We start from the raw sequence: 14,135 nt of genomic DNA on the forward strand, positions 1-14,135 counted from the left end.
CTTGTTTTAGGTTTTTCTCTTTTTCAGTTTTAAAGTTATTTTAATTTTTTACTTTTTGATGTTTTCTTAGAGTATACTTTGTTTAATCACAGTCTGTAGATGTTTTAGTTAAAATGGATTTTGCAACAAATAGGTTTGTTACTAACATCATCACGTGATAATTATAATAATAGTAAGCGTCACTTCTACATTTCCTACCACACAAGGGAGTGCTAAATGCTTTGACATGGTGCAGAACAGTAGACAGACTTACAAACTGGTCCCGATTGTTCTTAGTGATGAACAGATTCGGCAGGGAGAGACAAAATAAAAATATTCAGTAAATTTAAGTGTCTGAAACACATCAGTTTATTTATTATCTAATTTCAAGCTTGGCACTTTGCACCAGTAGCCAGCAAGCCCTGTAGAATCTCGCCCTCGCGCGCGAATAACGTGCGACTTCAGAACTGGTTCCTGTCAGCAGTCGGAGTAGTGTATCAGACTCCTTGGAAGATCATTTCTTTTGCTCCAACAGCGAATAATAATAGTAAAGTTTGCAGAACTCGAAGAATGAAATCATACATGTTTGAATGTGGTGCCTCAGACATCCAAATACCAGATGAGTATGCCATGGTGACAGATGAAGCAGACGACAAAGAGCAACTTTATGCCCTTGTGGTTAAAACGAGTTGATAATCGTTAAGCTTTGTAAACTGTAGCTGACTGTTAAGTAAAAATTATAAAATGTACTTTGGAAAACATCTTCAAAAATACTGATAGAAATAATGATAGATGATTTACTGTAATCTACCAACACTATTTGAAGATAATTAAATTTTGGCAGCTTACAACACAAAAATGATTTATTTTTATTTATAAAATATAGTAGAATACAGCAACATATATAATGGATCATTATACAAGAGGAAATCATTTACTCTTACCAGTTTATTTGTATGTGAGAATCTGCACTTTGTCATTTTGTCATTGCCAGGTATGAAATGACTCATGTCACCATTGCAGCTATTTCAACCCTGACAGCTATATCGTTTATAACATATGCAAACAATGCAGACAGAATGAGATAAAAAAAGTGAGAAAAATGAAAAGTCATTTTTACTGTATTTTAAAAACGAAATAACACGAGAAAACTATTGTTTCTGATTGGTCCTTCCCGATGCTGGCTGGGTGTATATCCAACACATTTTGTCCCATCTGTCGCTCAGTTTGCTTAACCATGATCACTGTCTCCCTCGGCACCTTAATTGTTCCAGGCATTCATGTTTAGCCTCATTTGTCTCGTGGTACTGTGCAACTGTCACTCTAGCAGTTTCCATCTTTCGAAAGCACACTTCTGGTTTATTGTTTTTGGTAAAAATGTCTGGCCTAGACCTCTGTGGCTGCAACCAGCAACCTGGACTTTGTAGAATCTTTGCCACAGAAATTCCCTAAAGTTTCATGGCTGTTCTTTTTTCCTCAGCTAGCGCATTTCTTTAGTAAATTGTAATCAGTAATATTTGTAGATACTGGTTTCATGGACATGTAAAACGAAGGAAGTACATTTGATCATCATAGGGGATCTTTTCAGGTCATCACTTACATGTCCTGTGGTTTCTAGGGTGCCACATGACTCACATCTTGGTAAGCATTTTCTACATATTCCTATGAATAACAACACCGTATTGAGTTTGTATAATGAATACTGCTTTTTTGGCTATACCTCTTTTGAAACCAAATCCTTTCACTTTTTCCCAACTGACACTAAACCTTTGTTTTCATTTTTTTTCTTTATGAATCCCTTGCTGTCTCATCTTTTTATCAAGGAAGTTCAAAGTGGATTTATGTTACAAAGCGTTTACACCTACGCATTCACATCACAAATTCTGAAATTCTACAGTTTTGTTTTCCTTCTTTTAATGTAGATAACAGAGGATGAACATAAAGGATACTTACTGAGTGCCGCTGTAATAGCTAACATGTGACAATTTCTACTTTTAAAGCCCCGTCCGGCATCCTCAAAACTCACTTATTCTACTATCTTTTTCTGCGAAGTTTAGTTTGCTGTATTTTTTATGAGTTCTTTCTGCTTCAAGCTTGTTTTGAGTTGTAATGTGTTCTTTTTTCATCTTTCTCTCTTAACTAACCTCACACCTTCTTTATCTCAATTGCAAATACAGACTTTTTCCTTTGTTTGGCTACTTATTTTTTGTTGTTGATGTATTGATACTGAGTGTATGCACTGATAAGGCGATTTTACACATAACTTTTAGTATAAGCTCGAGACTGGTTTGGGCAGACTGCAATTATAGTGACATTTATTGAACTTGTACTTATCACCTTTGTGATGGATTCTGAGAGCATAGTCCTACAAAGACTGGAAGCTTTTGAGTAAAACACTGTTCGACAAGAAAACGCATTCTTCTGTTCAGTAGGCACTGGTCCTACACAAGACACTATCAGTAATAATATAACTCGAATAGTCTTTCTTTTGCATAGTAAAACAGTGAGAAGAAATGCGCCGTTGTTGGTACAGACAGACCACTTTACACACAGACATAAATATTATTACACAGCCACCAACACATCAGCCCTACACATGTGTACGACGATGACCCGCAGTCTTCTCAATGTTCGATCATTTTGGAAAGTAGGAATAATTTCCTGCGAATTTATCAGATGTACATACACTTCCACAGCCATTGTGTTTCCGAGATTCTGTATTTTCTGTGAAACTTGTATCAACAGAGGCACTGTGCTCAGCCATGACCTATGACCTCACCCAAGACTTCGCGCCCAGACGGAGAGTTGAACAGAGAAGGGAAATCCTCTTTATTTAATTTCTCGAGATTTGTGTTTCTCCTTGTGTTTTCGTGTTAGAAGCATTAACAGGTAATATGACAGGAGTCTTTTAAACGTGCTATGCACACATCACACGGGTATGTATTTAATTTTTAAGCTTATAGTAAACAATATTCTCAAGGTGATAAAGAAACACACCGAAGTATTTTGTATCGTCTACATTAACCAAGAAGAAGTACAGATCGGAAACTGTTATCATACCGTCTTAAAATCTTACAAAAGTCAATCAACATTTGATAAAAAGAAGCTACGAAACAACGCAAAATAAGAAAAGTTAGAAAAATAAAACTCAGAAAATGGAAGAAAGAAGGGTAGAGTCAGCCGTTCATCAAACTAGAGCAGACGTCACAGAGAACAAGTACACCTCTCGGAAGTCTCAGCAGAGGATGTAACACCCGTCACCTCAATCTTCACATGAGCTCAGCAGTGTGAAGACAGAACACGATCAATGAACTAGAATCGTAAGGCAATAACTTTGATTGAATTGCCGTGTTCTGATTGGTTACACGACCTTCAGACAAGCTGGACCACAGGACGGCAGTTTTTACAACTGTAAATTGGTTTTAGCTTATTGCCTTCTGTCTAGCTGGGTTATTGCCTTCTTTCCAACCATCTGCCCTTACAAGATGTACGTTCGATGCTCCAGCAGAAGCCAAGGACAGTCTCACATTGCGTGTCTCCGCTTTCTCCACACCATTCCCTCCTACGGAGAGACTCAGACCTTGAAAAACAGCAAACAGAGCAACGAAGAATTAAAGAAGAATTTTATTCTTGTGACTTTTCTCATCATCATGTTTTGTAAAGTGACATGCTCTTTAAAGAAAAAGTGTCGGATAACATTCAAAGGGTGGGTTAGGAAAGGCTGTAGATCAATTAAGGAAGAGATATTTTGCTCTTACGAGGCTAGAAAATCGACAGCAGTTGGGAAAACTTGCAGCTGCTGGCTATGGAGCCCACCCGGATTTATGTATTAGCTTTTGCGAAGGTAAACGTCTGGAAGAGTTTGTCATCAGCTTTACAACGTTTCCGCAGGACTTCAGGAAACAAAACATTCTGATTTTTGTGTATTTAAATATCTGCATAAGCCGGGAAACACATTAGTTCCTTGCCTACCAAGGTATCGGGGGAGATTATTGTTATCAAAACATCAAACGCTTTCTGAATATAATTGTTACAAACTGTTTTAAGATTTTAATTACTCAAGAGCTTTTGACCACTTCTGTTATTCCCAAGCTTTATTCCTATTTTTCTGTGCTCTCATGCTCTCTTATCCATCAACGTTTTTACTTAACTTTTGGTCCTTAAGTATAGCACGTTCCTTTTTCTGTATAACTGTAAGAAATTGAAAAAGAAGCACCACCATAACCAACACCTATTCAACCTCTGACCGTGATTTATTGACCCCCACAAAAACAGAATGTTAATATTTGATAACCAGTGAACTCAGTGAACAGAGATGCTGATTAGGAATTACCAACCCAGGTGTAGTTCAGCTTCAGAGAGAGAGAGAGAGCCAGCATTCACCAGCTTCACGAGGCACGAAATATGAACCGGGACACGGGTAGGTTCGCCTAGAACGATTCCTGCAAGGCTCAATTCCAGCCAAGGGCTTTGTCTTTCAAACTTTTCAAATTAAAGGAACGATCTGGGATGTGTGAAGAATTTTTCCCAACGAAAATGACTCCCTTCCCCCTGGCTCCCCCTCATGAGTTAAAGCCTACACAGGATATTACAAGGGGGACAATCTATAAAACCAATCGAGGCGCGCGCTTGATGCTGCGGGGCTCCCTGCGCAGCAGCCTGCCACCCGAGACGCCATAGGCGGCGCTTCAGGCGCCTGAGAGGAAATTGCGCGTGCGCCATCGGCACGTGGGGCCTCCTGGTCCAGGCCTTGAAACCCTGCGGGAGCCTCTGGTTCGTCATGAAACTAGGGTGTTGATGACGGAATAAGCTGCAGTTTGTCCTCCATTTTTTTTCAAAGCATGCCATGTGAGTCTCACCGAAAAAAAACCTCCAACAAAATTTGGCAACGATCGAGGAAAGGGCAGTCAGGAGACGTGCAACTGATATGTCACAGTTGTTGATCTAAACTGGCGTAAGTAGTGATGTTTGGGCAACATCTGATGGAGATGGACGCTGGGCTCCATAAATTGGAAAGTTTATCGATGAGGTAATCGCAAATGGCAGCAGGATGAACCACTTTGTCAGTTCCGCCGCCTTCTTGGGACGATTTGTTGTCAGAGAGGGGCTGGGAAAAAGGGGGCCGGGACGTTTTCAACTATAGAACAAAGAATGTCACGAAGACAGAAGGCAAGGCTTGAAAATGCTTGATATCTTCCTAGCCTTAAGCTTAGCAGAATTATGCATTAGCTTCTACTGCGTTCGTGCGTGCGCATAATTGTGCGCGTGAGTGGGCATGAAAGTGTGCAGCCCCCACTCTCGTGGGTACACTGGTTTGCTGGCTTGCTTGCTTGTGTGTTTTAAAAGAAACTGCGAATCAATATATAATGAAGCCAGTCAATATGCTGGCTTTGCCTTGCCCAAGGAACATTCGAGAATGCTGGTCTCATTGTCTTCGAATCCTTCGTAGAAAAAGTAATGTGAAAAAGATTTACAAGTAAGTCTTAAGCTGGACCAAGGTTGGCTCGGTAGAACAAACTCATTTGACAGCTCAACCAAGTTTATGAAGCAGCTTGCATTTTCCATTGATCAGTATATAAATGCTGTATTTATGCCCCACGAACGTGCTACTGCTGTTTCTAAGCACTTTTTTTCATTTTTCAATTAATTAGTTTGAAATTGACGCCGTCGGCTTAGGCTTCAGCTCACTAAGAAGTGTTTTCTATTGAAAAATCGAGAGCGCACATTAAGCTTCATTCATTATTTTACTGTTTAATTAATGTGTTTTAATGTGTGCATTACTTAAACTGCAAAAATGTTTCTGTCACAACGGGGACCCAGTTAGCCATGGAAGGATGCATTTACCAAACACAGATTAATCACGTGTAAGTGTCGAGACATTGTCCTCTACTCAACAACGGTCTGCCACGTGAAGACGCCGAGCTTTGGTTGCTGTCGCACGAGAAGTGTTTTCCCCTTTTCTAAACTGCACGGTGTCGCTCATAAAAGACAATATGCAAGAAAGAAGTCAAGCATGATTCATAAATCACAGACGATTTCGGGTAAGGGGATGAGCTTGGATAAAGACATGGCATGACATATTGATAGTACTTTTGGGGCCGAAAAATGCTTGCAAATTTAGAGATATCTGCATGATGGCTGTGTCTTTGCGATCCATGAAAACTTCTCCTAATACTGCTAATATGTAACAGGGTTACTGCTAATATGTAGTTTTGAGGTTCAAGAATATTGACTGGCTCCTTCAAGCTAATTGTGTGTCTTAGTGCAGCTAACACCTGAAGCTGCAGCAAATGACGAAAGCAGCTTAGACAGGCCAAAGATATCAACAAAGCCACTTCATTCTCCCAGATAGTTTATTCTCCTCCCACTAAAACACCTGGAAGATAAGTGGGTAACGCACTCAGAACGTGTATCTGCATCTGCACACAGCATCCAATGGGTACAGAATGACAGGTCATGTGATCAGATGTGAGATGTGTAACACGCGGCCAGGGGACGTACAAAGCTGTATACCAAGCTGTACACGACACACATCGCACGTGGCTTCATATCACACACGAAAGTGTGTACATGCCTACACGCATATGGGTACATACGTAATACTAAGCATCACCGACATCTAACCACAGCAGCGTATCAAAGGTCCACCACATCTTGGCATGACCTCTAACATCTAACAGTCAGAAAGACAAAAGAGATTTCTACACGTGCATACATATGGTGACAGCTGATTCGTACTTCACATATCTTTCCCATCATCATCATCATCATCATAGCCACAACAAAACAACAAAGTCTGCTTGATGGTAGGTTTGGTCCATATACAAGTGACACCAAGTGTAGATTCTTTGTAGCTCCCAAAGTTAACAAAAATACCAACAACCAATTTGTTTACTCCTTGTTACTCATTGAGGAGATCAGGGCCGCAACCAACAACCAATAACTAGTGAAGGAAAATGTATCAAAATGTTCCTCTCCTGATAAAGTTAGTAACTGCTACTACATTGACACAAAAACAGAAATTTAAAGGAAAATATGCAGAAAATACAAAATGAACTGCCTGATGGTATTTGCGTTGTGAATGATTTTATTACACACCCGACAATTGCTCTTCCACGAGAGGGATCATCATTCTAAATAATAATAATAAAAAATGATCGACCACACTCTAAAGAAAATGAAGGGAGAGGAAAACTCAAATTAGAAAAAAAAAACCATTAAGTACACCAGTAAGATTGCAAAAAAAAAAACCCCAAAAAATGGTCACATTATATACCTGACTCATTACTTTACTTGCCAGAAACTAGAGTTATGACTAGCTATTAATAATCTTTTTTGAGATGACACATGCTGATTGGTTAATGCACCAGGTGATGGTGTTGCAGGTGCCCGTAACTGAAGCTGCATCATGGTGATGGTCCAGCTCTGTTAGTAGGCGAACTATTCACAGAGAAAGTACATGCGCCATCGGCGAGATCTGAATCCACGACCCACAGTCGTCATGGTCATGGAGACAAAGAAAGAACTGCTTTCTTCTTTATTGGAGTTGTTATCTACTATACCAGTTTGGTCTCCCAAGTGGTTTCCCAGCCTCATGGACTCATGATGTCTATATCTAGCCATATAACACCAACAGGGTCAATGAAAGCTCGCAAACGCTGAGCTAAGGTTAAAGTAATTTGTTTGAGCGATGGTCCAAAGAGTGTTGCAGACTTGGAAACTTTCTACTACAGACGCAATATTGATGACAGCGACGAGGACAGAAAGGCGTCCTGACAGATTCACGGACCTTCAATGATATAGACAGACACATGGCAAAGGGTTTGGGGATACAGACAACGCAGACATACAGACAAAGAATAAATTGCGGCCTGCGTGAGTTAATTATCAGGCTACTCGTAATTCAGAAATCAGAGACCGAAGCCTTTTGTTTCCAGTCGGTTGTTCCCGCATAAACAGCATCTGAAGTTACCGACTGAAGATAAAAAGTGTATTTACTGCCTGTTCTTTTAAACCTATCAGTTGTAAATATTTATACTTTTCTAAGGACGAGTATCTCTTCTGGATTAGTAACCAGTAACAAATACCCAACGCGGCCATGACCCATGACCCTAGGTTTCTGTACACCTTGTCGTCTATGTTCATTCGCACTTCTATTACCGTCCACAAAACCAATCTATTATCCACATTTGCAATTCCAAAACGAATTTACAATCACACATTCTCTACAGTATCCCTGTTTCGATAATGTTATGACCCAGAACAAAAAAAAAGACATTTCCGAGGACGTCAGCTGACACCAACCCTGAGAAAATATAAGAGACGACCTAATCTCTCTGTCTGTAGGGAGATGTCGCCGTTAGAAATAACATACTTTATGTCTTTCATCGAAAACCCCCAGAGAAAAGCTCAGCCTAGGCCCGCCATCTTGGAGATAGAGTGCAAAGGTCAGGTCATGTAGCGCGAACTACTGCTCCTTCCGGCGCCAAAGAAGGAGAAGGAATGAAAGTAAAGCAGAAATAGCCAACAAGAGAAAAGACATGATTGCAAAGGTTTCTTTCCTAAATGAACGTTTATTTCTTTTATTAGAATTAGTTTTGTGAATGTTTCGAATTTGTTAAAAAGCTTGATTAAAAGTACAATCTTGTTTGCTCACTAGCGCCACGTCAAAAGCAAACTAATTCCGTTACTCGACTTAAGTGCAAGAAACTAAATGTAATTACTATCCGGTTTTATGCAAGATAAATTTGTATTTACGCATGACAAAGGTATGTTTACATTGTATTAATCTATGTTTTTACATGATTATTGTTTACCAATTGAAACGTTTTTCTTGTTTGCATAAACACACGTTCAAGGTCTCTTGGAATAAATTTAAGCTTGTAAGGCAATATTAAGATATGTAAATTTTCAAAAAGAAAATTGTGAAAAAATCAATTAATTTAAAGAAAGATGATACTTAAGTCACCAGAGAATTTAAACTCAATTATTTTCAAGAAGTCGATATCCCAGACGGATTCATCTAATTAACATGAATTAACCTTTCCTGGGAAGACATTCGGTTTGGATAACTATTTCTTCGTACAAGAAGAGCCAGGTTTCTTTCTTTGAATAGCTTTTTCTCTGAACAAGAAAAGCGAGTTTGTTCCTCTTGACACATGGACCTTCCGTTTTCTTGTCTGTCTGCGCGCTTTACAAAGTATTTTGTAATTTAATTTAGGATGACTGCTTTCGTTTTCCTGAGGGCAGATGAGTATTTCATCAAATCCCTCGCACTCAGGTCCCCCTCTTGCCAGACCAGTCACTAACATGCAGACACGCCAGCAAGTGCGTTCTCACTTTTATTTCACTCTCATCGCCGTCAGAAAAAAACAAACAAAAGAAAAAAAAAAAACGTCAATTAAAGCGACATACACTGAACTGTAGCTCTGCCAAGAGAGAGCTTTAATTTCTTCTTCTTTTAAGGTCTTGTCTCACTGAAGCCCAAAGGGACGCGGCTAGAAATTTTATTTTTTCGCAGCATATTTGGACACCCAGGGAAATGTCACTCAATTTGCAGTCATGAACTGCAGAGAATGGGGGGAGCGCCACAACATGGCTGGAGAGTCATCGGGGCAGGCAGCTGGCCAGACGGCCTCGGACACCATAAACTCTGCTCCTTGGTTTTTGAGGCCATGATTGAAGGTTTTATTCACAGGAGACGGCATGCTGCGAACCCCATTCGAGCCTTCACTTGTCTTCCCCTGCCAAGTTTAAATTTTTCTCGTGTTCGCCGCTAACCGGCAAGTCCATTCCATCTTGGACGTCCCTGGAGACAGCTATAAGCAGCTGGCATACAAAATAACACGCCAAACGACGGTGAGAGGACAACTTTTCGCTCCAAGGAGAAATCCATCACATCTTTTGTCTTTAGCTTGGCAAAAGGGCATTCATGAGTATAGAAAAAAAAAAAAAATAACCCCAAAATACTTATTGAAACAGATCACACAAGTTAGAACATCTATGAACCAACTTTTGAATTTTTTATCACAGAATTATTCTTTTGCGTGCATTCAGTCTTTCAATGACTTTAATATACAGCCATAAGTAAACATCTTGACTAGTAATAACAACGCCATGCATAGTATCAGTCTTCCACCTCCATCCTCGAGTCTCCCTACTTATTGAGTTTCATTCAACGACAGATTTATCATCCTGAATACCGGACTCTTCCAAGTTCAGCTTTCTTTAAAAAAAAAAAACTTAAAATTTAAACTTTGACACTTTCCATTAAATTAATAGCTGTTTTTCATCCCCCACCCCTGTTTTGAAATATACGAAAACAGAGACTACAGGCTAGACACAGAAAGGACTGCGTGTAGGGGGATAAGGAGGACTGGGGTTGGGGTTGGGGTTTGAGTTGGAGCGAAACAAAGCTGCTTTGTTGATGTTCAATTACCAGCATGAGCAGGCTGCAATACGACCGTGTAAGCATTTGTGAAAGTTTCAGTCACAGTGTTGTGACATCTGTCACGTCTTCTGTGAAATCAGGGAAGACGTCACGGCAAACACCACTGTCGTAAGATAACAGCTTGATTAACTTAGATATTTCAATTTCCTTGAACTCCAATAAGATGTCCGTATCCATCAAGGAGATATATTCCAGCCAAATGACACTGAAATAACACACCCGTCAGCAAAAGTAATGAAATTCCAGTGTAGAATCAACCGACAGTAGAATATATTTCTTGGACACTAAAAAACTCGAAAAAAAAAAATCTTCAGTGTAGTGTGAGAGTATAGAAAGAAATGAAATGGAATAGATTAAGTGAATATAGAGGAATGGTCTGGAGAATAGAGAAGATTCCAATAACCAAATTATTCTGGACAGAAAGATGATGCCTGTGTTTGAGCCACAGAAGCACAAACAATATCCTAAACATTCCCTAGTAGGGACACTGCTAGCTGAGCAGAGAGCTCGTGGACCTGTGTGCACGTGGACACGTGACTTACAGAAGGTTCCAAAGGGAGCACAGCGAGCATTCTCTTGCTCAAATTTCTGAGAAGACATCAGTGGCGGGACATGACAGCTGACACAATCTCCAGTAATCACTGTGTAATGAGTTGTGTAGCTCTCGTATTGTCTCGTGTACTAATGGTGCCTTGTGTCTGACGTCATGTGTGCGTCATTCGTTCCACGTCACTCGAAGAAGAAAAAGACGTCATATGTAAACAAGTTTTTTCTCTATGGCCGAGTGAGCGGTGAAAACAATTGTCTTCGTCCGCCATAACTCTTACACTGACATTCGTCTGAACTTGCGCCTCTTCGACTCGATTCATCTACAAATCTCTTCGTCTTCATAGTCATCTGCGGGGACTCGTCGAGCGTTGTGTGTGTGTAATACGTCGTGTAAGTAATACGTCGTGTAATACGTCGTGCAAGGTAAGTGTACGTTTGTCTTATTACAACTGCAGCAGTCTGCAAGCCGCATGCATCACTTGACAATTGTTTCCAGCTAGGAAGCTCCGGCACTCTGAGTGTATGTTGACACGACTGAATGTAAAGTCATCGTCATGTCAGACACGAGACAGTGCTAGGTGTAAAACTAACAGGAATGTAGATGTCAGAGGTTATGGGAATGGGATTTTTAGAATGGGAAAAGAAAAACGAACAATCCTAAGCAGAAGGCCTTGCTTCCTGTAATGAAATTTCCAGCGTCTGGAGAAAAAAAAATCGTCATATGTATTAGAAAAGAAAACTTGAACAGTTCACTTCATAATATCACGAAGAATAAATGCATTTTAGAGTCTTACACACCGACAACACAGAAATATATTTCTACTGCACGTGTGTACTTTTTGAAGACCAAAGCCGAGCGTAGCAACATGCGTATGAGCAGTTTTGCTGTGATGATAGACTTTAACAGACTGATGACGACAAGAACACACCACGATTCTTCATTTGCAGGAGGAGAACTACTTCAACAGTATATGTCAAGCAAATACATTTCGTATGGTAGATGAGGCATCGGAAGTCAGTCACGTGACGTCGTCAGCTGACCTGGAATGCTGTTACGGCGCTTGAAATGTCCACACAATCGTCTGCAACATGGGGTCCACTGGAGCGAACTCGATAACCAAACACTTAGCTTATCATGTACAAACAGACATGCTATGTACACATCTGTACAAAAAGTCTAACATAGTGTAAATATCCTGCTGATAACGTATGGTGTGTGTGTGTGCAGGTGACTGCGCGAGCACATGTCCATTGCTGCATATCTGAGGCTAGAATTTGTGGTGTTCATCGGAAACATTTACAAAAAATATGAAATCAGTTACAAATAATTCATATTGTACAAATGCTTAAAGTGTACAACAAGGAAACAAGCTTCATTCATACTAACTGTATGGCTCTTTGGTGGTGTTATCTAATTGTTTAGCTGACTTCTAAAATATGACAATAGCGTTGCAGTGTATTTGCCAGAGAGCCACAGATCAGCGCATCCCTCTCTTCTATGCGGAACCATTGTAAAAATGATACACATAAATACGAGAAGTCTTGAACAGGTTTCCTCTCTCAATAAACGTTGTCCATCGTGTGATCATCGTTCACTGATCAGTGATCGTCCCTATCACAAAGCACACTGGAGTGACACAATCTCTGTCATATGTGATCTGTGCTGATACCTGTCACACCCTCTGTCTCCACAAAACCACGCACTGAAAATGCACAGCACAAGTGTTTTAAAAACAATGTACTTATAAAGTACAAATGCTTTTCGACAATCTATGTATAAAGTACAGTGTATTGTCCTAGTTTCTTTAAAAGCTCTGGTTACCGGGGGACTTCACGGATGGTAGTGGTGGTCGAGAGAGAACGATCCCTTGGTGGGAATTCAGCGCTGGACAACAACCGTCGTCTCCTCAGTCCTCTTCGTTGTTGTCGGCAAATACACTTTTTGAGCAGGATGCGATGCGCACGAAATAAAGAGGGGAAAAAATGAAAAAAGTAAATTTGTCATTTGTCTGAATGAATCGCGAAGCAACATAACTGCTTCACAAAATACAAGTTGGCATTCGTAAAAAAAAAAGCTAAGCAAGTTTTTTGTTTGTTTTAGCGGGTGTGTGCAACATGGAACTAGTGTTTACAAGTTGGGGATAAACCCACATCTGCTATAATCTCTCAAATAACGATCCAAGTTTGTGTCTTGAATGTGAAAGGACAGATCGGTTTACCGAGAGCAGAGGGCAACAAATTCTTCGCAAAGGTAATCCCATAATGTGAGTCCTACTTCTTCAGTGTCTACAACTCTTTACAATGCCGACTTCAAATGTTCACACTGATAGCGGTTTTCGGATCCGCAAGATTCGATAACATTTGTGCTTTTACTTTTGAATGCTCCTCCGTGTAAGAGTGTTTCTGGTTGTTTCTCTGCACGAGGACACTGCGCCGTCTTCATGTGAGTTCCGTTCACTTTCAAGGTCCTGTTGCCAGTGACGGCATCAAATTACTGAAAGAAAGGTATCCACGCACAAATATGAAAATATAGACAAAAGTTTGTAGCCAGTTATGGCCACTCGAACGACGGCTGTTTTCCATTCCATTTGCACACTGGTTTGAACTGAATTGTACTGGATTGAACTGGCTTGCACTGGATTTTACTGGCACCGCATTGAAATGTCATAACTGTGTCAGTTAATGATAAACAAAGATTGTGAAGTTTGGATTAACCGAAAGAAAATCACGGTGCCCCTCATCTCGGGGTGGGGGAAGGAGGAAGAAATGGAAAGCAAGCCAGCAAGAACGCGGTGGATGACGTCAGTTCACTTGGGTTACAGCCGTGGTGGGTCAGGAGCCGCCGACAAGACATCTGCCAAAGACCAGCAGCAAGGACATCACGATCGTTTCTACAACAGGCCCAGCCGCTGTTCCTCTGCTCCTGCCCCTGACGCCACCGTCAATGACGTCATCATCTGTAAGCAGACGACCACAATTGGTAATTGGGATAACGACACTTCTCACAAGAATAGCAGGGAAATCAGATAGTATACCGCTCTTTCCTTTCCAATAAATTTTAAAAGTAGTGTTTACTTCTGAACCTACATGCATACTTTAAGAGTAAACCACTAAAGAAAAAGCACGCAATGCAGCACTATTCTGATAAATGTTTTGC

At 40.4% G+C, this 14,135-nt stretch overlaps 1 protein-coding gene across 3 annotated transcripts in view; it reads right to left on the reverse strand.

Annotated features, from left to right (window-relative positions):
- Positions 1-13,482: 13,482 nt before the first annotated feature.
- The window catches only part of LOC112554351 (opioid-binding protein/cell adhesion molecule homolog), a 75,735-nt gene continuing 75,082 nt past the window's right edge, over positions 13,483-14,135 (reverse strand). For all 3 annotated transcript variants that reach the window (XM_025222093.1, XM_025222092.1, XM_025222091.1), the window contains one exon: positions 13,483-13,935. In XM_025222093.1, the coding sequence (XP_025077878.1) occupies positions 13,811-13,935 (125 nt within the window). In that variant the 3' untranslated portion in view covers positions 13,483-13,810. The remainder of the gene's footprint in view (positions 13,936-14,135) is intronic.

Source organism: Pomacea canaliculata, linkage group LG13 (assembly GCF_003073045.1).
Source record: "Pomacea canaliculata isolate SZHN2017 linkage group LG13, ASM307304v1, whole genome shotgun sequence".
NCBI lineage: Eukaryota > Metazoa > Mollusca > Gastropoda > Architaenioglossa > Ampullariidae > Pomacea > Pomacea canaliculata.